A 22,365-nucleotide genomic window follows, 5' to 3' on the forward strand; every position below is an offset into this window, starting at 1 on the left:
TTATAAAAACAGTGTTTTGCAAAAACCTGACACTCTGTTCCTTGGGAGTCTGTAATTCTCCGTTTCCTTTGGCAATTCTGGTTAACTGCATGTTTTTATTTCTCATTCATCTCATGCCTGAGGAGGGACTAGTCTCATCCTGGTAAAGTCTCAGTATAACTACAAAGCAGGGAAATTTTTCCATCCCAAACCAAATTTCAAACTTCTTTGGAATCTAGTAATGTTCAAATCCAGTTACTGAATTCACACGCACTTTTTACTTTATTTAATATTTCTGATACAATTGTAATTTGTCATTGTATATTTGTCCTCATATTTATGCACTTCAGAAATAAAGACCCTTTAAAAAGAGTTCTGCCAGCTTTTTATTTCCAAGTCAATACCCGGTGAAATGTATTTGACATATTTTCCTTGGAGATTGTGCACAGAGACACAAAAAGAGCGAGAACAGGGACTTTTTTCAGCCTGTAGATGAGAAGGCCTCAGGGCCTATTGCTGTCTCCAACCAGCTAAGCAGAGGGTGTAGAAAAGATGGAACAGAATTCTCTTCAGAGGTGCACAGTGAAAGAAGAAGACAAGAGACAAAACTGGGACATGGGAAATTGATACAAAGAAACTTTTTTGCAATGAGTGTTTTAAATCACTGAAAGAAGTTCTTTAGGTGACAGTGGAATATCTCCATCCGTGGAAACATTTGAAATGTGACTGGGCACGGCTGCTCCTTTGAGTTGCTCTGGACATCCCTTCCAACAAACATGGTTTTGATTATAAATATATATATAGTGTCATGAAAAAATGCTTGACATTTCTAGTTCCTTTTTCTTTTAAAAATGCATAAATACTGGCTAAACGTTGATACTACGTGTTTAAAGTACATTCTGGTACACATTAAAAACATACCATTTGTAGTAAAGTACTGGCTTGAACAAAACCAGTTTCCTGTTACTGAAATCAGTGGAGTTAGAAAACTGAAAATAAAGCCAGAAGGAGATGGAATTATTGTCACCATACCTGTAATAAGCTTTTCTAATTAGTGTGTTAGTGTTAAGAAAATCTCAAAAGAGTAAGGTTTTGTTAGAAATGCTGTTATCAAACATTTTTTGGTTTTAAATATTTTTCAGAGAATGTAAGTAAGCATAGAAAAGTAGTGAGTGTTCAATGGGGTTTGGTTTTGTTTGTTTGGTTTGTTTGTTTGTTGTTTTGTTTGGGGGTTTTTTGGTTTTCTTTCTGCTGAAGAACAAGTTTCCTGAAACATTTAGATCACATGGATGCATTTCAGGACATAGCATCTGTCTAGCAAATTCAGAGTTAACAAGGCACTCAACCATTAATTCTCAGCCAAGTGCAAGTATCACCAGTTCTAGTCACATTTTTCTTGATTCAGATCTTTTTACAAGGATATTGATTGTTGATTCTGGGATCACTGTGCACCACTTGTCCATTGTGGTCAAGTATTTAATTTTTTGATGTGACAAAAAAAAAAAAAAATAGAAAAGGCTCTGCAGCATCTTCCTGTAAAATATCTATAAATTCTGGAGGGATAGCATTTGCATCGAAATCTAGCATGCAAAAGCATACACGAGAACACATTAAACCACACACTTATTTTAGTCAGAAATAGTTTTATATTATATATAATCCCCATTATGTGGTTTAGATAGCAAGTTTAGAAGTTTAAAAATACATTTTCCTGAAAATTGTGGATATAAGTACAAGAAAAGACAAGATAATTCTTGATTTATTTGTCCTAATATTTTCACTGCTCAACTGAATGCCAGCATTTCAGTAGATTTTTTACCTCTTCCATATGCATTAAGCAATAGAAATAATAACTGAATACTGAATTATGAGTAAACCATAACTTTATTGACTAAATGAACATTATTAAGTGAACATGGAAATATCTCAAGTTTCTTAAAAAACTCAGAACTGAGGAGAAGTATTTTTTTTTAATTAGGAAACAGAGGAGGGTTGGTTGTTTGTTTTCCCAGGCATTCCCTTGTAAAAATTTTGTTAGTTGCCAAAGAAAATCTTTATTTCAAATTTCCCATCATATTCCCATAAATCTGCATTATAATGGCTTTAAATGAAAGCAGAACTAAATTTCACCAATGCTCATACTCCCCAGCTGTTGACTGTAAACCTCGAGTTCTTCCTAAGTTCCAGCCCACATGACAACAGTGTCTTGTGACTCTTAGACAGACCTTTATCACATCATACAGAGCAAAGAGCAGCAAGGAGAAGAAATGGAGGGCTCAGATAAGAAGGAATAGCTCTTCCTACCTCCTTATTGCTGAACAAGATACTGGTTGCATTTTCCAGTGGGCATTTTCCAAAGACACACTTCTTGTGTCTTCTAAAGTGATCAGTTAGTACTATGCAAGGAATTTATTGCTTTCCAGGAAAACATGGAGTGTATGGAGGATATTAGAGATTAGTCATTGTGGCTACAAATCAAAAGACAATTTAGTAATCTGTGACACACCTTAAGACACAAGACTGTTTTCAGAAACAAAACTACAAGTGCAATGAATTACCATAATTACTTAAAGAAACTTTCTATGCTCCAGCTTAGTTTCATTTCTGTTAGGACTGACCATGAAAAAACAGGTGAACTTGTAAGAAACCTAACTCAATAATTCTAAGGATTAATCATATTATTCATAATAACACTATGTCTCTCCACATAACCTGTTTGTTTAAAATGCACATGAAAACACGTAAGAAATGGTAGCAGCAAAGAATTTAGCATGATCTTGATGACAGTTTGTAGTGGGAGCCAACCCTGGGTGCACTGGGACAAATCCTGCTTACAGTGATGGGTACTCATCACTGGGTGCTTTTACTGAGCACCGTGACTCAGGTCAGTGCTCTATGAGCTGCTTTTGGATGAAAATTGAATGGAGTCTGTGAAATAGTTGTGAGCCTAGTCAGAAAAACCTTAATGCCCAAACCATTTAAATCCAGATTGTTTCAAAACTATCAGATGTGATAAAAGGTATTAATACTGTAGAAACTTGTAGCGACTAAAGTCATTAAGGCGGTGGAGTCACCATCCCTAAATGTCTTCGAGAAACCACGCGGCATTTAGTGCCACGGTCCAGTTGACAAAGTGGTGATTGGTCAAAGGTTGGACGCAATGAGCTCAAAAGTCTTTTCCAACCTAAATGATTCTGTGCTTCCCTGGTTCTCCGAGTCGGTGTTGTGTGATACAACACCCTTTCATGGAGATCCGCCAAGGTACCCAGGCAGGACCCTTTGTAAGCGTGTACAGTCGCTCTTATCTCAGCCCTCCGTTGCCCTGGGAAGACGTGCAAAGGCTGGCAGATTAACGGTGACCTACAGGGTGACGGCAGCCTGTGTCTTGACGTGGGACGGAAGAGGAGATGATTAATTCGGGCTAACTGGGTGCGACAGAGGTGATGTTGTAATCACGGACAACACGGAAGGGCACCGTGGGAGCGCTGCACGGAGGAAACAGCAGGCCGATCAGGCACACGCCACGTACACCGCCGTGCCCGCACCCCCGAGCCCCACCGAGAGCGTGTACCCGTGGGAAGCGGAGACCACCGGGCGGCTCCGTAGTCCCCGACCGGATCCGTGTCGGTGCCCGCCCCGTGCGGGCAGGGCCGGGCTGGAAGTGACGCGGGCGGACGGGCGGAGCTGCGCCGCGCTGGTGGCGGAGGCCCCATGTTGATGTCCCCGGCGCCCTCCGCGTCTGCCTAGGTAAGAGCTGTCCGGAGCCGGCCGGGGAGCCCGGGCAGGGCTGACACGCTCCTTCCCGCCGGCTTCCGGCCGCTTCTGGGCCGGGCCGGGGCGGCCGGGCCGTGCGGCCGCGGTTCTGCGCCACCGGCCCCCGGCAGCTGTTCGGGCCGGCCGTGGTCAGCAGGGGAGCGGCGGGGCCGGGCTGCGGGAGCCGGCGGGGCTCCCCTGCCCGCGGGGGAAGAAGAAGGCCCGGAGCCAAGGTGACCGTGTCGGGCAGGTGGCGGAGCAGCGGCGGGGAAGGGGCGGGAGGCGGCGCAGGTAGGGCCGGGGGTGTCGCGGGCCCGGGACCGCAGCTGGAGGACTCCAGGAGGAGCTTTCTGCGGGGGTGCGGCTCGTCCTGCTTTTGTTGTTCCTGCTGGACGAGCTTTTCCTCCTTTTCACCGTCCTTTCCGCTGCGCAAAGCCAAACGCGTCGCTGAGCGTTCCCGTGGGAAGCGCTTGTCATGTCAGTAATGAAGGCTGTGCGTGGCTCTTCCTCCTCCTCTCCCGTTGCCTAGCCGGTCGCTGCGAATTAAGCAGGCAAGTACCCAGCATCCCCATATCCTTGGACTGTAAGTAGATCTGAGCATCACTTAAGCTCCGAGGATTTTCCTGCTAGGCAACAGTAATCCCACATGATTGTGCTGGTCTGCACAAGTCAGATTTGTGAGCAGTTCTGCTTTGGGGTTGGAAACCAGTCTAACTTTCCTGGTTCCACTAGGGCTAGTACTCGGCTGCGGCAGCTGACAGCCAGTGTGCAGAAGTGGATAGAAGTGGTTATTTTTTTTTCCTTTTGGTTGAGGTTGGTGTTGTTTTTTCGTGGTTTTTTTTTTTTTTTTTTTTTTTTAGTATGTGCTTAGGCTGGGCTGTACAATTCTAAAGACTTACTTAAAAAGAAATCAATTGGTCTTATTATTAATACTGTGTTTACTCTTTTTGTACTTATTCTACCTAATGAAAATTAAGTACATTATTTCATGTCAATGTTATTTGGCTAAGTTGCTAAATTACTAAAAATGAATTAATTGGTTGCAATTGAAAATAACTAAGGTTATTCTTTTTCTATTAGAACCATAAAAATTGCTGATGCATACCATTTAGAGTTCAGAGAGAAATTGAGAGATGCCTCTGTTTTGAGATGTGTGGGGGTTTTCAGAATTTTACTGTGCTGTAACATTTCCTATTCTGGACTGAAGCTACATAACTGATAAGATTTATTGTGTACCTTGTTGTCTCTAGAAAATTGTGTTTTGATCTTTACTCAGTTTCTTGTGGAAGAAGTTTTTTTTTTTTTTCTTTTATGTCTATTATTACTTACAAGCTTTGTGTTTTATCTTGTGACCTGTGTTGGTCAGTATACAAGATTGTTTTTTATTTAACATCTGATACATTAAAATAATGTCGTGACTCTGTGTAATTCATGTAGTACTCTAAGTTGAGCAGTAATAACCTTAAAATATTGATGGCTTAAAACTAAAAAATAAACACCTTGTATTTACCTTTTCCTTGTTTTGGATGATGGATATGTGTTTACTTCAGAGTGCAGTTTGTTTAAGAAAGCACAAGTTTTACTACTTATTTTTTAACTGGTGAAATTTTAAAAGACTATAGGAGGTACACAAAAACATTTTCATATTTGAACTACTTGAGTCTTGCAGCGAGTGACCTCTCTCGTTTTGGTTTTGGTTTCCATATGTATCTTCAATGAAAGTAATATATTATGTCACACACTTGGCAGTTACCTCTTTCAAGGTGTGACTGTGCTTGGTGGGTATAAAATTACTTCAACAGCAATTGAAAGAACAGGATAGCTCATCTTCGAGAAGTGTCTGATACATAAGGCCCTAATCCTCCAATATCAAATGCTTTGACAAAATATTGATTATACAATGGAGTCAGACACTTGAAACTTCTCACTTGCATATATTCTATTTTTGGCAGATACTGCCGAATCTGAGGAAGGGATGTTCATGTTCTGCTCGTGAAGCATCTTGTGTTACTGTGGTTTGTAGCACTGTGTATCCTGAGCGAGGTGGTGAATGGAAAGCACAATTAAAAGCTTTTGCAGTCCAACTGATTAGTGTTAATCCCTCCAACTGCATGCATACCTCAGTGTTCCTGCTATCAATGCAGGCCATTGTTTATGGTAATGAAGCTAATAGTGAAAGATGCCCACAGACTGCTAAACTCTTGCAATAGGGAAAAAAGCCAGCCCAAACAAAACCCTCCTGTTTACATAAACGTTCTTATTTTTAAAAAACGTCTTAAAATGGAACTGTGATACTTTTACTGAGAGGGAAGGAAAAACTTCTTGTGTAAAAATGCTGTGAAAAGTACTGAGCAGTACAGATTTGAGAAAAGTTTAAAGCAGGGGAACTATGGAACTGTTTTTCTTCTTTAGCATGTCTAGAACCATTAAGAATCTTTCATTAAGTTAGAACCCTGCTTTGTTTTCACACCACTGCTTTTATTTTCCACTTTCTGACACTGAGATATATAATACTGGGGGCATTCAGCTAAGCAATGCTTTCTCTCCATCTGGATGTCATTGCTGAAATGACTGCTCTTTTTATTCTGAGAGGTGGTTGTTTTGGAGAGATGCTGAGGCAGTGCACTTTGGTGAATTTAGTCTATGGCTCTCTGTTTTCAGAACAGGGGAACTAATTGTTAGGTTTTTCTGTCATATGTATTTCAACTAGATTAATTTTTGTAACTTCACTAGTTTTTCCACTATGTTCAAGTAATAACTTCTACAATTTTGTTACAGGTAACCATGTCATCCTTTCAAGAAGTTCCATCTTCAGCTAGCACTTTGCAGACCTCCAATTTTGCACACGTGATTTTTCAAAATGTTGCGAAAAGTTATCTTCCAAACACACATCTTGAATGTCACTACACTCTGACCCAGTTTATCCATCCTCATCAGAAGGACTGGGTTGGTATTTTCAAGGTAAATTATGCTTGTTCTATTGCTGTTTTTTAAATGTTTGCTTGCTCTCTTGCAAGTTAAAATAAATCTCAACAACAGTAAGCTTTTAAGTTGAGCATCGCTTAAGTGATGTATTGGTTCCTGATGTTAGTGTTAGTTTTGTAACAAAGACTAAACTGGAGACCAAAACTAAAGGTGTGAGTCCAGCTGGAAGTCTGCTGGAGTAAAGAGGCTTAATGTATGCAGAATTGCAGAATTAAATGGAAATTATTTGAGAAGAGATGTGTGGTTACAGATTGACGTTGTGAACAGGACTGAGTGAAGAATGTGATACTGTGTGTGAAATATTTGCGCAAAGAATGAAAACTAAGCTGGAGATAACTTGACCCACACCTCTGACTAATTTTTATTGCTAGAACAGGCTGAACAGTATAGATCACTAAAATTATTCAAAACAGATCCTTGGAAAAAAGATATTTGGAGATATTTTCAAAGGTTAGTAAAGCTTCATTTATGGGATTAGAAATTGATTAATTCTTATATATACTTCTGTTTAAGACATTGATTTGTCTATCTTTGTTAGTATAGCTCCTAATAGATGATGCTTAAATTCATTATTTGCATTTTATTTAAGAGAAGTTTTCGGGCTTTAATGAAGTGATGCTTAGGCAGTGGGAAGGTGAGAAGGGTGACAGACTGATTTGTTACTGGAGCACTTTTCCTGTAGAGCTCAGTTCACTGTTTAAGAATGTAAATGATTGACTTTGTTGTAATCTGCAGATTGTGCGTCTTTATTCAAGTTAAATTACTCCTCTGCAGTATAGAAATTCTGTGCTGTGTTACAAAGCAGAAGTGTTTTTAATGCAATGTACAGTGACTGTATAGTTACTAAATTGTACCAGGGAGGCATTGGCTTACCAAGAGGCACGTTTCCCTGGTAAGATGTGTCTTATTTGCAAAGTTTTGACAAATATGTAACTGGGAAAACACTTGAATGTTTAGTTCATGGCATTCATGAAATGTAAAAAACCCCTCTTTATCAAAACTTTATAGTTGGTTCTGTTTATATTGCGTGTAAGCATCTTGAAATTATTGAAATGCAAATGTAATGGTTTTGTCTGTTGACCTAAGTGAGGGAAGCAATCAGGCAGGACTCTAGAATTACTAATTAGGTAAAAGAAAAAAGAAGTTGGGAAACAGTGTTTCAGTGATTACACAAAATGCTGTGTGCAATGTACAGGTATCTGATTTCATCTTGGCTGTGATGATAGTTTTCTTAAACTATTGACATTCTGCTTTATTCTACTTTAAGAGAGGCGGATAATACTTTGGCAATTGTTTGAGGAACATGTTAAGCTGGCATAAGGTAGTGGTACTGTTCAAAGAAACATCTTTAATGCAGGGTGGCTTGTTTCTTGTGCTTCCTCTTCATGTGAAACGAGATCTTGTGTGGCGAATCAGACTGAGGTCAAGACCAGTGTTTGGTGACTAGACTTTTAAAATGGAACTCCCCAACTAAATTTCCAGTTTGCCTGATTCACATCAGTATAAGGGGAGGAAGCATTGCAAGATGGCAAGAATAAAAATGGCTTTCTTTTAGTGGTTATATCAGCTTACACTAAGTGTTATGAATATACTTAGTATTGTTACAGTACACTGAGTTAAATAGACCCAGCTGTTTAACTATATTTATGTCTACAAATATGTATGTGTAATGCTTGCAGTAAAATAAACTATGAAAACCTAGTCATCTTGGGATAGATAATAGAAGTTGTACTGTGATCTGAATGTTAAAATGAGTGACTTCTAGAGAATTGATTGTTCATGGGCAAATAAAAAAGCACCTGGAAGTGGCTTGAAACCTAATGAAAGCAGAAAGGGGTTTTACCATTTACTTCTCTTAAACGCATATGAAGGTTGCAATGCATGGTTAGCGAATTGAGCCTATGATTTAAAAAAAAAAGGACAAAAAATCTTGAGATTTTTTTCTCTAATTATGAGAACAGTAATTAATGATGTTCAGTATTGGCTGGTGTGCAGTGAAAGTAGGATTTCTGTGAGAGAACTCAAAGTGTCGATTCACAGACTGTTCATGTAGAGGGAATAAAGTTCACTTTGTCCTTTTGAAGTGCATAAGTTGCTTAGAAAACAAATCTGAAATCTTTGCCTGAAGTTGCACAGAACGTAACTAGTGTTGTAATAGTGAATAGTGGACAAAGGAAAAAGGCACCTAGTTAAAAACAAAAAATAGAAAACCTCAGCCAAAAACCCCAACAGCGGTAATTTCAGATTGGTGTGGAAAATAAATACGAAGTAAGATTCTTCCTGCCCTCTGTGAGCATTGTTGTTTTTGGTTATAATGTTGATTTTTGTTGAATTTTTGGGGTCAGTGGCTTCAGCAGTATTCGGTCTTGTTTGCTCTACTGGCTGGGTAAGATTTTTTATATTGAACTGAAAAAAACCTTAGGTAAAAAATTAGGTGCCTTTTTAAGTTAATGGTTTTTATTTAGGATGTGAGTGCTTTTCTTCAGCAACAATGATGTCTTGAGTAAATATTGGTTATATATATCCTTATATTATTGCATTTGTTTTGCTTGTCCAGCTGTTAGTGCAGCTGCACAGTGAAATGGATCAGTAGGATGATCTGCCAGGAAAATCCAGCCTCCTCCCTCCGCTTATACCCTCTTATTTCATAACTGACTTGGTTCTTGATTTGATCATGGTGTGGTGCAATGGGCAGCTGTGCTGGTGTCTCTGTGGTGGAAACAAGGGCTCTGGGAAGGTTATATGGGAAGGGCTATTGCCTGCTTTATTGGTATGGCTGCTTAATACGGAATTGACAGTTGAAGCTTCTTTTTCAAACATTTTTAGAGTTTTCTTAACAGCAGCTTACTTGAAGTTGTGAAAGTTAAGACTCTACCAGCTTCTCTGCATATGCTGTAGGTGAAATGTGATTTTTTTTTTTTTGTTCCCAGTGTAAGTTGCTAAATGTTGAACTTGAGTAATAATGAGCAGAAGGCTCTTTGTGGTGGCAGTAACAGATTTAAAACTGTTCCCAGGCAAGTAATTTTGTATTGCTTAGAAAAATGAGGACCCAGTGTTCATAAACTGAAAGAGTAATGTTGCATATAGAAGAATTATTTCAGATGTACCAGTTTTTTTACAAACTAAATGCATCTAAACGCATACACTAATTTTGGGATTGGACGTCTGACAAAAGCTGGGAGATGTAGGAAGTGCAATAAGGAAGATTATATCCTTTAGAGCAGAAGGTCTGCATATGCATTTTTTATTGGTTTTGTGTTTATTTTTATTACTTGTCCCCTACAGGAGAGGAGTCAAATGCGAATTTTGACTCAGTCTTCAAGTCTGCTGTCTGTCATTGCTGCTCTGTGTTTTTTTGCTTTTAGGATATTCTGGAGAGTCATCTGTAATCAAGTACTTAAAGGTCTTGGTCAGTTATGTCCTTGTGTGTTACCATGAAAATAAAAGGCATTTTTTCCAGATAAGTACTGGTGTAGTATTTGGCAAGGCCATCCAGAGCCCAAGTTCCTCTTCATGCAGTTTTACAGGAACTAGAATTTGAGATCAGCTTTCCCTCTACTGAGGGTTTCTGTGCAGAATAACGTGATAGTTCCTAGTGTGGAGTCAAAGGTGAGAAGACTTACCATCCTTGATTGATTTCATAGGAGGTCTGTATTCCTAGAGGGATCCAAGACCTCTTTATTTGTTTCTGCTCATCTCTGGTTAATCAGAGTCTGGAGAGGCCTTTAATGTAACCCAAATCTAAACCTTTGAAGTGAGGAAAAATAACGAATATGTGCACTGCATCTGGTTGCAAAACTGGCCTGTCTGTAGGTAGTCCTAATTTCCGGCAAGGGAAGTCTACATCTCATGACTATAAAATAAAATAATCATATGGCTGAGTGATATTTTTTGCATTATTAATACATAATGTCCAGATTTGCACAAGTGTTTGAAAAGCCTGCTTGGTTTCTAGGAAGCAGTGCCTACCTCTTTGTCTGGAGCACATGTCTGCAAATAGGGCTGTCAGATGTTCAGTGTACAAGAGAGGCTGGTTTACTCCACATCTTAAAGGCACAAGGAAAGGCTCTTTTGGGCATTATAAAGATATTGCCTCAAGAGAATGGTGTTAAAGGTGTAGGTGTTTGTGAGGTATATAATAATATTTTGTGAATTTCTGAACATATAATTTAGCTGACACCAGCACGCTGGAATGACCTGCAATATCAGCACATAATCAGTCTTACATATGTTATGTTAGTGACTTTGGTCTTGCTGTGTCATTAATTAACTATTCCATCAAAACCTTTCTGTTCCTCAGTTCTAGTTGATACATTTTTCTAAGTAATCTACATTACCATTCTTCTAGTATATTGACTAGTTGTAGGCATGCTTTGATACTGACTGTCTCAGAGTACCTGTAGAGAAGAAAATAAAATAATTTCTTTCTTAATTTTTATGTTTCTAATATTCACAATTAAACATTAAAAATGGAGAGCCCATGTTTTGGCAACCTAACATATGGAACAACTGAGTAACCAGAATTGGGAAGATCTTAGCAACTTATTGAACGCAAAAAGTACCTCTTGCTCAGAGAGAGTACTCAGTGCTTACAAGGCCACATCTGAGCTGCTGTTTGTGCATCAGTGCAGTGCCTGTGTTTGTATGCAGCTTAATTTCTGTCTTTTCAATGTCCTTATTTATAGAAGATCTCAGAATTAAATTATCTGTGGTCAAAAACCTTTGTAACACAGTTTAACAGTGTATTTGATAGAGACTTGAGAAAACTTGGTGTTTTCGTTTTATCAAGGCAATCCAGCTTTATCTTTGAATAGTATTCTGGGTTATTTAGTCTCTTTTGGACTGCAAATAATAGTATAGCTTGTGTGAGTCATTTCAATATCCTGATTTTGCTGTAGATTGGTAACTTGAGCAGCAATTATTTCCATACAGATTACATTCTGAAGTACAAAACATCTGGATGTGTTATTTGCCACATGCATATAGAAATACCATTTTTCTGGCATGGAATCATCACTGCACAGCTGGCCATGGTATTTACAGGAATGTGCAGTGCACAGTATGTCCTGTTGTTAAAATAGCTGGGAAAAGAACTGTTGGAATTCAGAATGTTTTTGAGAATTGCTTTATCTGTGAATTAGAGTGATTCTGTTGGTTTCTGGTTTACTTTCTTTGGAAAGACAAGTAAATAGTACTTGGCATAAAAAAGAAAGTCCCAGGCAACATTACTTGCTGTTTCTATATGAGGTGAAGAGAGTGATAATCCAGTTTTATGTGATGTTGCCTTTGACAAGAAATTTTAACATTTTTTTTTCCAAGTGTCAATAATTTTCTAAAATTATTTGGTTTGGTAGGTTGTAGAATTGGCATAACAAAGTAGCCAGTAGCTGGTAATAATTTTGAAATAAAAGACTGTGCTAATTGATAGTTCTCATGAGATTTGGTAGCAGGGGAGTAGTTCACTTAAACCCCACCTGTTCTTTCAAAATGCATTTTCATGCTTATCTCTTAAAGTAAACAGTAGCTTTGTTACTCTTTGATCTGTCATACTTTTTTTGGACAGTAGTTTACATATGTAACAGGTTTACTTTTAGGGAATTCATATTGTTTCTATATTTATTTTGATTTATACCTAATAGAGGAAGTTGATCCTATGGTCTAGGCACTCTGTCAATGTCATTTTAACACATTCCTCTGAGCTGTGAGGTAGAAATATAACCAACAAAAGATGATCATAACTTAGGATCCTGATAGTACCTTGATACTGCAACAAATATCATATGTTTGCAATAGTCCAAATTAATGTAAGTGTTTGTAACATTGAGCAGAGATGGACTTCTTCAGGTCTGGGGACTGAGAGAGCATTTTGAGATTACAGCCTTTCATAAAGAATCTAGAATACTTTGCAGTCATCTTCTACCCAAGAATGTCACAACCTTGGGGCTCCTGTTGTATAACTGATTTTAATCCCAGTGTGAGTAGCAAGGTCATGTCTGAAGTGAAGGCTTAAGCATCTTGGCTAATTCAAGGTTGCATGTGGTATAAGGTGATTGCAGACATATTGAAACCCCCAAGGTTTGACTTTGCTTACTTCTTTTGAAATGTCTATGCCTGAATGTTACTACAGTGTAACTTATTTAATACTTAAATAAATACTTTTCCTCATGTCCATGTTTTGAAATTTTTGTACAGTGTGATTCTTTCAGAGCTGCTATGTAAATGCCATTATTTGCTGATGATGCCTGTGTTCAAAAGTCCATTGCATCAAAGGCATATCAGTGTTAACAGTCAGCATTAACTCTCAGTAATTTTGGCTGGTACAAGCTTCACTGCACCCAGATGTTTTCATTTTCCTATCTGCTAGTTGTTTAGAAGAACTTGGTGTTTGTAGCTGCCGGTTGTAGATTATGCGCTGCAGTAGCACAGACATTGCTGTCACTTTCCAATAGCATTACTTTACTCAGGGTTGTGGCCAAACCAAGCCTGCTTGGAGAAATTTCTTCCTATGATACTGGTCCCAGTGGTGTTTTGCTTAGACACTAGACACCTGTGCTGTCTGTGGTTTGGGGCAAAGTAATTGTCTCTTACCATGTGAAACATGGAGAGGCTGCTGACTTACTGTTGTCAGTAATAATTAAACTGTATAACTTCCATCCAGAACCTTATCTACTGTCTGTAATTTTGCTTCTTTCAGAGGTAGCACATTGTCTTCTTGTAGTACTTAGGGTGCTTTGCCAAATTACTTTCTCAGCTATGTAATTTAAATTAGAAAAAGGGCTTAATTTTTACTCTGATAAATTTTGTGGTGGGGTTTTTTGTGTGATTAAAAAAAAAATTGGATCGTAATTAGGTATCTACAGTAAAGGCCTGCTGATTTGCTGATTATGCCCAAGTTGATTCAGCTAAAGAAGTGTTTTCCAAAGAAATGTTTGCTTCTTTGGCTTGTGGATGCTGTATAGATGGGTCAGGCAGTGTTAATATAGCAGAATGAACACTGCTGTTCTTTCAGCTGTGTAACAGCCTTCTGAGGCCAGGGAACAAAATGCCAAATGAGCCTCCCATGCTGATGGTCTTTCTTTAAGGCACTCTGCCTGCAGATGGAATCGATTGACTTTACTAAGCAATTATGAAAGGAACGAAATTTAACAAAATGGAAAATCAGAAAAAATTTATTTTCCATGTTCATCTGAAACTCAACAAATGAAAACAAAGCTGGAAATAATTTTTACACTGCAAACACTGTGGAGTTGTAAGGTAGAGCTTTTGCCATAGAAAAGCTTATATTCTGTGTAAGGTGAACCAGATGAGAGTTGAAGGAGATACAGTGAAATAAAATGGTTATTGTTTTCCCTCAGGTAGATATTGGATAACTCATTATTGCTATACAGGGAGGCGCTCCCTATTTATGCTCCCTCCCTCATCCTCCCCTTTTTTTTTTTTTGGCAAATTTTCTTCAAGCTATTCTGTTGAAATGTACTGTGGGTGAAATGTAAATATGGGAAAGCTGATCTCACTGTGTGATGTGACATTGCAGTAAGAAGGGAGCTTGTATCTGTGGGGTGGCATAGAAGAAGAAAAAAACTTCTGTGATGACTGCATGTCTCTTTGTGAGTTGAAGGAAAACCTGTCTAGTGTGAGTGTTATGGGACAGCTGAGTTGTCCCTACTTGTGCAACCAAATTGCAAAGTGCTTTGTGCTGGGCTCTTAAACTTTACCAGACTTCAGCATTTCCACCGTGGCTACTGAGTTGGTTTATATGACTGAAAAGTCTTTATGATGTCCTAAATTGAAATAAATGTTTTTGCTCAAAAGTAGGAGATAGAAATATCATAAGTGTATTACTCTGTAATGGTCTATTAAAGCTTTCCATTTTATGGAGGGAAAATTAAATTAAGTGAGGTTTCACTTATACATTGTACATAATAACCTAATTTGGATATGACATTTTTTTGTGGTATAAATGATGTGTAGTCATGTTTTGGTTTAAAAACATGACTCAGAAGGTGAAAATAGGATTTGGGTTCTGGATTGTTAATCTCTTGGTTAACTTCTGGAACAAAAGGAAGAATGTTTGCATTTATTCACAGCTATCTAATTTAAAAATGTATTTCAGAGTGGAGTTTGAAAGAATTAAATGTAGAGAATATAGAAGAATGTATTGAGTAGCAGATGCTTTATGTCTAACTCAGTTGTAAAATGGATGTTTTTCTTTCTGTTGCTTTTGGGAAGTTACATCATCTAAGTCTTAATGTGCTCTTTTGATTGAGAAATAAGAATGTTTCTATTTTTTGACTTTTGAACTCTGAGCAAAATGTTTTCAGAGTTTTCAATGAATTCTTAAAAAAGTTATGGTATCAGCACAGTCAGTCACTGCAGATGGCTGCTGTGCTCATCAGATGATGAACCTGAGTTCAGGCTTCACAATGAGTTAAGTGTAGTGAGTGTAGTTTGACAGGTAATGCTTAATTTTTCTCCTCTGAACTTCAGAAGGTTTTGTGTCGAAGTTCTGTAATTTGCAGTGTTTGTGTGCTTGAATGTGGATGTTGTAATGGTTGCCACAGCTCGTGCCAGGTTTTTAAGCTGGACTAATAAACTGTGCCTGTTTTGCTGTTCCTGGCTCAGAGAAAATTTCTCAGTGTGTCCTATATAAATTTTTCATTTACTTAAGATTTCTGATAGCAAGACAGTACTACTGTGCATCAGTACATATTTTATATTTTGACTGGAACTTGGTTTCATGTTTCTGGTTGACTTTTTGTTGATTGTTTTTGCTTTTGATGGTGGGTTTTTTTGGTTGGTTGTTTTTTTTCAGCTGATAGTAAAGTGAACTTTAACTTTGGTTTAAGAATGTGTTCTTCATAACAAAATAGATCTGTTGGCTTCACCTGAGTCTTCAACAAGAATTACGTGTGGGTTTCCACATCTTTCCCCTGTTTCTGTCTTTTAACAGCTGTTAAGTTCTAATTATTAAAGTAAATATATATGCTTGGAGCTTCATAAATATTCATAATTGTAATAAATTTTTAGAACTTGCTTAATAAATTAAGGAAATGAAAAATTATACAGTACTATTGAAGACTTATTTTAAATATATTTTTATAATGGCCAGTTTCTCTCAGTGGCTTTTTTTTCATTGTTTTGAATTTCAAATGCAGGAATGAAATTTTCAAGTCATTCTAACAAGCATTTGTTTGTTTTCAATATAATGTTTTCATGAGAAGTGATGCTCAGTGTTACTTATATCAGCTGTTTTGGCAGTTGAAATAATCAAACTCTTGTTCTTATCAACCTGACAATTTTCCATTTCCCTCCTGTTGCTGTAGTACAGGTAAGGTGTTTGCTTCGAGTGGGTTCTTGTGGAGGATCTGGACTCCTCTCCCATTTCAGAGACTAACCTAGAAGATGGTCTGTATTACTGGTAGTAGGTTTTGTTGGTATCATCAGCAGTAAGACAAATAGTCTAGCTTTTCTGATTCTGAAATGAAACCATTTTTCTAAGCTAATATGCCGATGTTTCTGAAGGTGCTTTTTGTTTTGCTTCCAAAGCTACAAGGTTTTATTTATCATATAAACTCACTGTGGAGCTGCTGATGACTATTCCCATCTTCTCTTCGTATTTTTCACTTTTTGTTGATTTCCTTCATAGCTTTTGCCACTAGTTTAGTTTCTCAATTTTTATTTACTTTCTCTTAAGTGGTGTTAAATTTTCTTCATATAGTTTTAACCCTAGTTAAAGTTTAGACATCTATTCGTTTTCTTTCTGAGCTGAAAGAAATATCTATGTAAAAGATCACATTTAAATCACTGCTGAGCCACTGAGTGTGTGCTGAAGTCTTGTATCTGTGATAGTATAATCTGTTGCCATAGAGAAGCTTATGACTATGTATATGTATGTATGTAGTATAGTATTTTGTAGTTTGGAACCACTGTGTACTCCATACTATGCTTATTAAAGAGAATATTGACAAAAGATACAAACTACTAAAGTGAAAGTTTGTTAAAACCTGTTGATAAAATAGCAGATTTAAAAAAAAAAACCTACATCCTACACCTAAAACATGGATTACTTAAATTGTTTTTATTTTATTCTCATCATATCATTATGTGGCTTTGCTCCTTGCTTGTGCCATCTAAGAAATAACCCAGTGAAATTTAACTATATTTATTGTTATGTAGGAAGGATGTTGAAAAATGTTACTAAGTTAATTTGCTTTGCTGCAGAATACTCACCTTCCCCTTTTGAAATGTATTAAGCTGTGAGGAAGGTGACATTTTTTCATACTTCCTTCTCTGCAATGTCACGTTTTGACACGTGCAACATGTAGCAGGGAAAACCCTAATTGTCTCAAATTCTGTGCAGTGATAAGAGCTGTTGGGCAATGCACACCTGCTGATATCTTGCTGGTGTCCATTGAGAAAGGATGGAATTGTCACGATCATAAGAATGTAAGACAGGGTGCCTCACCAGGGGAAAGAGATGATGGATGACAGGAAATGTGGGGAATTGTTACAAAAAATACTTGTGGGGTAAACTTCCTTGGGTATTCCCTGCTAGCTCTTGATGTGTCACAATTTTCTCTTTACCAGCAGCCCACAGATTACAGTTATACTTAAAAATACAGTGCCTGCTGAGAAGCAGACAAGGAGAGTTATTTGTTTTCTATGTAATTCTTTTGTTTGTATCAGTATGGTAAAGTTTTAAATGACCAAAACCACCTTTTGTTGATTACTACTAAAGGTAGAGTATTGATAAAAATAACTTTTTGTTTCAGGATAAATCACTAAATTTGTGAATCAATATGTGATATCTAAGAAAAATATAAAAAGATGGAATTCCAGGAATAAACTGTTTATTTTCGTGTTTATGTTCGCTGTGTGAACATTTTGTTTCTTCTCTGTTTTCCAGTGTTAATTATCAGAAGGAAGAAAGTTATTTTAGTCATGAAAATAACATTAGAAGCATTGTGTGCATATTCTGGTTTTTAACAGATAAAAATATTATTTCAGTTCTATACAGTGATAATTTAGTTTCTTTTCTGAAGCGAAAAAGATGATGTTGACTTTTCACTCACCGAGAGCTAAATTTAGAAAGCAGTGTGCTTTAGTTTAGGACAGCAAATAATAGTATATGCTTCTCTTTTCTGAAGTAAAAGCAATTTCAGAAAAAAAAAAAAAGGTAGTAATATCTGAGTTGGATTTGAAGACATGACTAATGTGAAAATTTGCAAAATGTTTCTTGTGAACTTTTGTTGAGAAAAAATTGCTTTTACTACTACAAGTTACTGGAAGAGTTTTCCATGTTGTTTCTGAGATATTTAAAAGTGTGGGAACAACAACCCCAGGAAGCCTCATTGACATTTCATTGACATTTTAAAAAGCTGCTTGATAGAAGATATCATAGAACTCTTTTTTGCTAGGAATAGGCTTAAGATCTGGTAGATGATTCCATTCTAGTGGATGTGTTGAGCATCTGCTCTGCTTCTCTTCAATAAGTGTTGCCTTACAAAAGTAATGAGAATTTAATCTAGTTTCACTGTTGTTAATCTGTGCTTTTTTAGAATATAAAAAACTCTTCATAATCTTCAACATTAGTTTCTTCTATACTTCTTAATAAAAAGTGAAGAAGTGAATGGATGTCTATGGAATAATCTATTCAGAATTTTTAAAATTAATGCTGTGTATTAATTTGCATACATGAAATATATGCCTATATACATATATAATTGCTACTTTGCTATTGAATTACTTTTGCCTCTGATATTCTCTTTGCCTATCTAAACAAATTCTCCTTTTTTTTCTTTTTTACTTGAAAATTCCTTTAAAACCCCAGCTGTTTTAAAATACACCGCTGAAATGTATTCTTTGTAAAGAAAGAGTTCTAAACCTGGAGTTTGGAAATGTTGCCTGTTGAAGCAATGAAAATCACGATTGTTAACTTAATCTTTTCTTGGTTGTGTGGTTTTTGTGTGTGGATATTTGGTTTTTACTTCTTCCTATTGATACAGTCTTACCTGATAAAAATTGGGAAACAGTTTATTCCCTTTCTATACCTTAATTCTTCCATGACAGTATTCCCAGTTACTGATAAGCTGTTTGACATCTAGCATTACATAAGGTTTTGGTATTTTTATTTCATCAGTGGAATAAATCAGATATATTTCTTCTTTTCCTTTACCATTATGCTATTATTAATATCCATTGCTTTACAGTAGTTACTTTGGCTTTCTGGTTTATTTGAATGTATTTCAGGCCTGTTGGGATGTATGTCTTCAGGAGGTAGAATCATAGGCTCATAGAATGGCCTGGGTTGGAAGGGGTGTTAAAGAAGATGTAGTTTCAACCCTCCTGCCGAGGGCAGGGACCCCTCTCACTAGACCTGGTTGCTCAGAGCTCCATCCAGTCTGACCTTGAACATTTACAGAGATGGGGCATCCACAGCTTCTCTGAGCAGCCTGTGCCAGTGGCTCACCACTGTGCAGAGCTGCCCTCTTAGGAAAACTCTGAAAGCAGAGGGGTTTTCAAGTTTGCACAAGACTGTGCTGACTTAGCTGAGTTATGTTTTCATGCAGATCTGTGTTTTTTCTTTCCTGACATGGTGTGTATGTAGGAGGGAGTTAGCATTCAGTGGAATGCTGGTCTTTAGCATTTAGAAGTTGTCAAAAATATTCAAGTGTAAATTGTGATCTTTCAGTAGCATAGAAAGCTTTTTTTCCCTCCTCCGTTTTATTTTTTGGTGAACCAGTTGGACTGTGGATACGAAAGAGTCAACATTTGCAGAACCTTCACTAAGGAAATTTCCTTATAAAATCAGGAATTAATATTTTTGTATTTTTAATATAGAAATGTGTATCTGTATAGAAAAAAAATAATGTACCAAATAGTTTAACATATAGTAAAAACTGTCTGGTGTTTTACTTTATATAGACCCTTTTATTGCCTTAGACCCATTTACTGCCTTAGGTAACAAGCTTAATAAAATTAATGCTAAATCTTTGACATGCTTGTTAACATATTCCTGATTTGTAAACATTGTTAAGTATCTTTTAATTGCATTTTGAAGAAGAAATATGCATATTACAGTGTGTTGTAAAGGCCAGACCATGATATCTTAACTGTGTATATCAAATTCTTCTGTTTAATGTTTTCTCTTTCTATTTTTAATATTTTTAAAATTCTTTTTTGTTGTGATTTATTTAATTTTAGGTTGGTTGGAGTACGGCAAGAGATTATTACACATTTCTTTGGTCACCTATGCCAGAAAATTATGTGGAAGGATCAACTGTTAACTGTGTGCTGACTTTTCAAGGTGTGTATAAGGCAGTGTCTCTCTGTATTTTCCAGCCTACTCAGCTTTTTAAGTACTTGTCGGTTCATTTAGGTGCTGAGCATTGTATAACAGTTCTGGAGTTTAAAAAAGACAAATTGGAGGATAATTTTCAACATTTCACTGTGGGAAGTTGAGTCTTATTTTAGATGTCAAGGAAAATTGTAAGGAAAAGTATGTGACTTAGTATGTTCTTTACAAAGTAATGGCAGATTTTCATGACTGATGGAGAAGCTCTGCTGGAAACTATTAAAATACAATAAGTGACTTTGTTTAACCATAAGCAGGTTCCTTTTAATCTTGGCCTCTCTTAGTGCATTGTGTCTTTATATAGTCTTTAGTCTCTGGAGTTTTTAAACATTTTCGATGTGAAGTGATTCTTGTCAAAGAATAAATAGTGTAGATGGTGGTTTCATCAAAGTTCAGAGAAGTCATAGAGTTGCAAGGGACTTTTTGCTGCAAGGAATTGATGGAAATATCTGAGGCTTTTAAGAAACAAACCAGAAAATGTTGCATCACTGTACAAGTCTATAGTATGACTACATTTTCAACACTGTGTGCAAGTCGTACCCTCTCCCTCCCCTTTGCAGTCTGAAAACAGGTCTAGTAAAGTGCAACAAAGGAGATCAAAATTAAGAAATGGCTTCTCTGTAAGGGTGTGGAGTTGCAAAGATGCGAGCCATACTTCTTAAATAGAAAAAAAAGACAACGCCTGTGGGTTATGACATGAGAAGTTTATGTCTGACATTAGGAAGAGCATTTTTACCATGAGGGAGTAGTGCAGCTCTTGAGCAGGTTTCCTGGTTTGGAAGGATGAGAATTCCATACAGTTGTTTCAGAACAGCCACAGTAATCTCAGGTGCTGACAACAGCCTCTTGAGTGGAAAAGCTGACAAAGTGACCTTCCAGACTTCCTTCTGCCAGGTTTTTCAGGCTGGGCAAGGAAAGTAATGTGAAGTGACTGATGTCTCTAAAATCAGCTATCCATGACATGAGTGAATTAACCATTCTATATAGCAAAAAAAATAGGAACCATGCATGTAAGCTACCAAGTGACAAGTTGACAAGTTCAAAATAGAGGTAGATACGATACTTTTATAACACAGTTAACATGCAGAACTTGTTGCCACAGGAGATGACAAATGTCAAAAATCTACACACATTGAAGATTTCTCGTGAAAAGAGCACCTCCACTGAATTAATGCTTTTCTGTGTACAAACAGAATGTTATGTACAATCTTACCTTCTTTTTTACTTGCAGCAGCTATTACCTATTTACTTCCTAGTCTTGGCCCTAGTCTTTGTTTGTGTGTGTGTTTATTGCTTAAAACATATAAAAAATTAAATAATTGAAGTCCTGAAATGATGACTGTATTAGCTTGTTGTCCTATTAAAGCTGCAAATAGTGATAGCTTTGATGAGTTCAGTTCTTTCTCTTGCTGGGTCTTTTTTATTCTGATGCTTTCAATGATGACTATATCCACATGGTCGGATAACCTGATAACCATTTCATAACCTTGAAGTTGATTGAAAAGTGTGTGTGCTCTGTAGAAAGTGGAAGGAAATCATTAGTTTCTTTTACAGTTGCCAAAGTTCACTGCATAAATGAAATTGGATTGGACTGAAACAAGAAATTATCTAGAAGAGTATAACTGTTCTGTTCAGTAGAACTGCCATTATCAGTCCTTTGTACATAGAAATTTTACTGTACATTAAGACACCAAGTATCTCTGTCTCATCCGTTACGTTCCATCCTGACAGATCTCCGCTTTTATGGAGCTGCCAGATTGAATCTCCATTCAAACAGTCTCCTGGTTGTCTTTGGCAAGATATTTTAATGTTGCTGAGATCAGTAGAGCTTACAGGAGCTTAATGATCTGAGCTAAATAGGAAATGTTGTGCAGCATGTTAAACCTGGTTGTTTTTTTTTTTTATGATCAAGTAATTGTGCTGGAAGAAAATAATCAGAAATCTGTTTCTCCAGTACATGTTAGAACAAGAAAAGAGACTTACAGTAGTTTCAAAATCAATTTGTCTGAACCAATATTGAAATGTGCAGAAGCAGCAATGTAGATAGTTCTGCATTTATTTCTGCATAGTTTCACCTTACTTAAGCAGTGAATCAGGCAAATTGAACTACAGTGCTATATAGGAAAGTGTAGCCAGGCCCAAAAGCATGAATCCTGATGTTTTGAGATTCAGATACTATTCCATGACCGACTGTTAATAAAGTATAAGACTAATGGAATCATGAAGTTCTTGATACAAGTGTTGTCTATACAGCAAATGTAATGTTTTACTATTTCTAGGAAAGGTAGCTAAGA

At 37.1% G+C, this 22,365-nt stretch overlaps 1 protein-coding gene across 3 annotated transcripts in view; it reads left to right on the forward strand.

The window, feature by feature from the left end:
* The first annotated feature begins 3,645 nt into the window (after positions 1-3,645).
* TAX1BP1 (Tax1 binding protein 1) overlaps positions 3,646-22,365 on the forward strand; it is a 55,509-nt gene continuing 36,789 nt past the window's right edge. For all 3 annotated transcript variants that reach the window (XM_058820785.1, XM_058820801.1, XM_058820794.1), the window contains exons 1-3: positions 3,646-3,726; positions 6,511-6,693; positions 19,921-20,023. In XM_058820785.1, coding sequence (XP_058676768.1) covers positions 6,517-6,693; positions 19,921-20,023 — 280 coding nt within the window. In that variant the 5' untranslated portion in view covers positions 3,646-3,726; positions 6,511-6,516. The remainder of the gene's footprint in view (positions 3,727-6,510; positions 6,694-19,920; positions 20,024-22,365) is intronic.

The sequence above is a fragment of the Ammospiza caudacuta genome, chromosome 1 (genome assembly GCF_027887145.1).
Source record: "Ammospiza caudacuta isolate bAmmCau1 chromosome 1, bAmmCau1.pri, whole genome shotgun sequence".
Classification (NCBI taxonomy): domain Eukaryota; kingdom Metazoa; phylum Chordata; class Aves; order Passeriformes; family Passerellidae; genus Ammospiza; species Ammospiza caudacuta.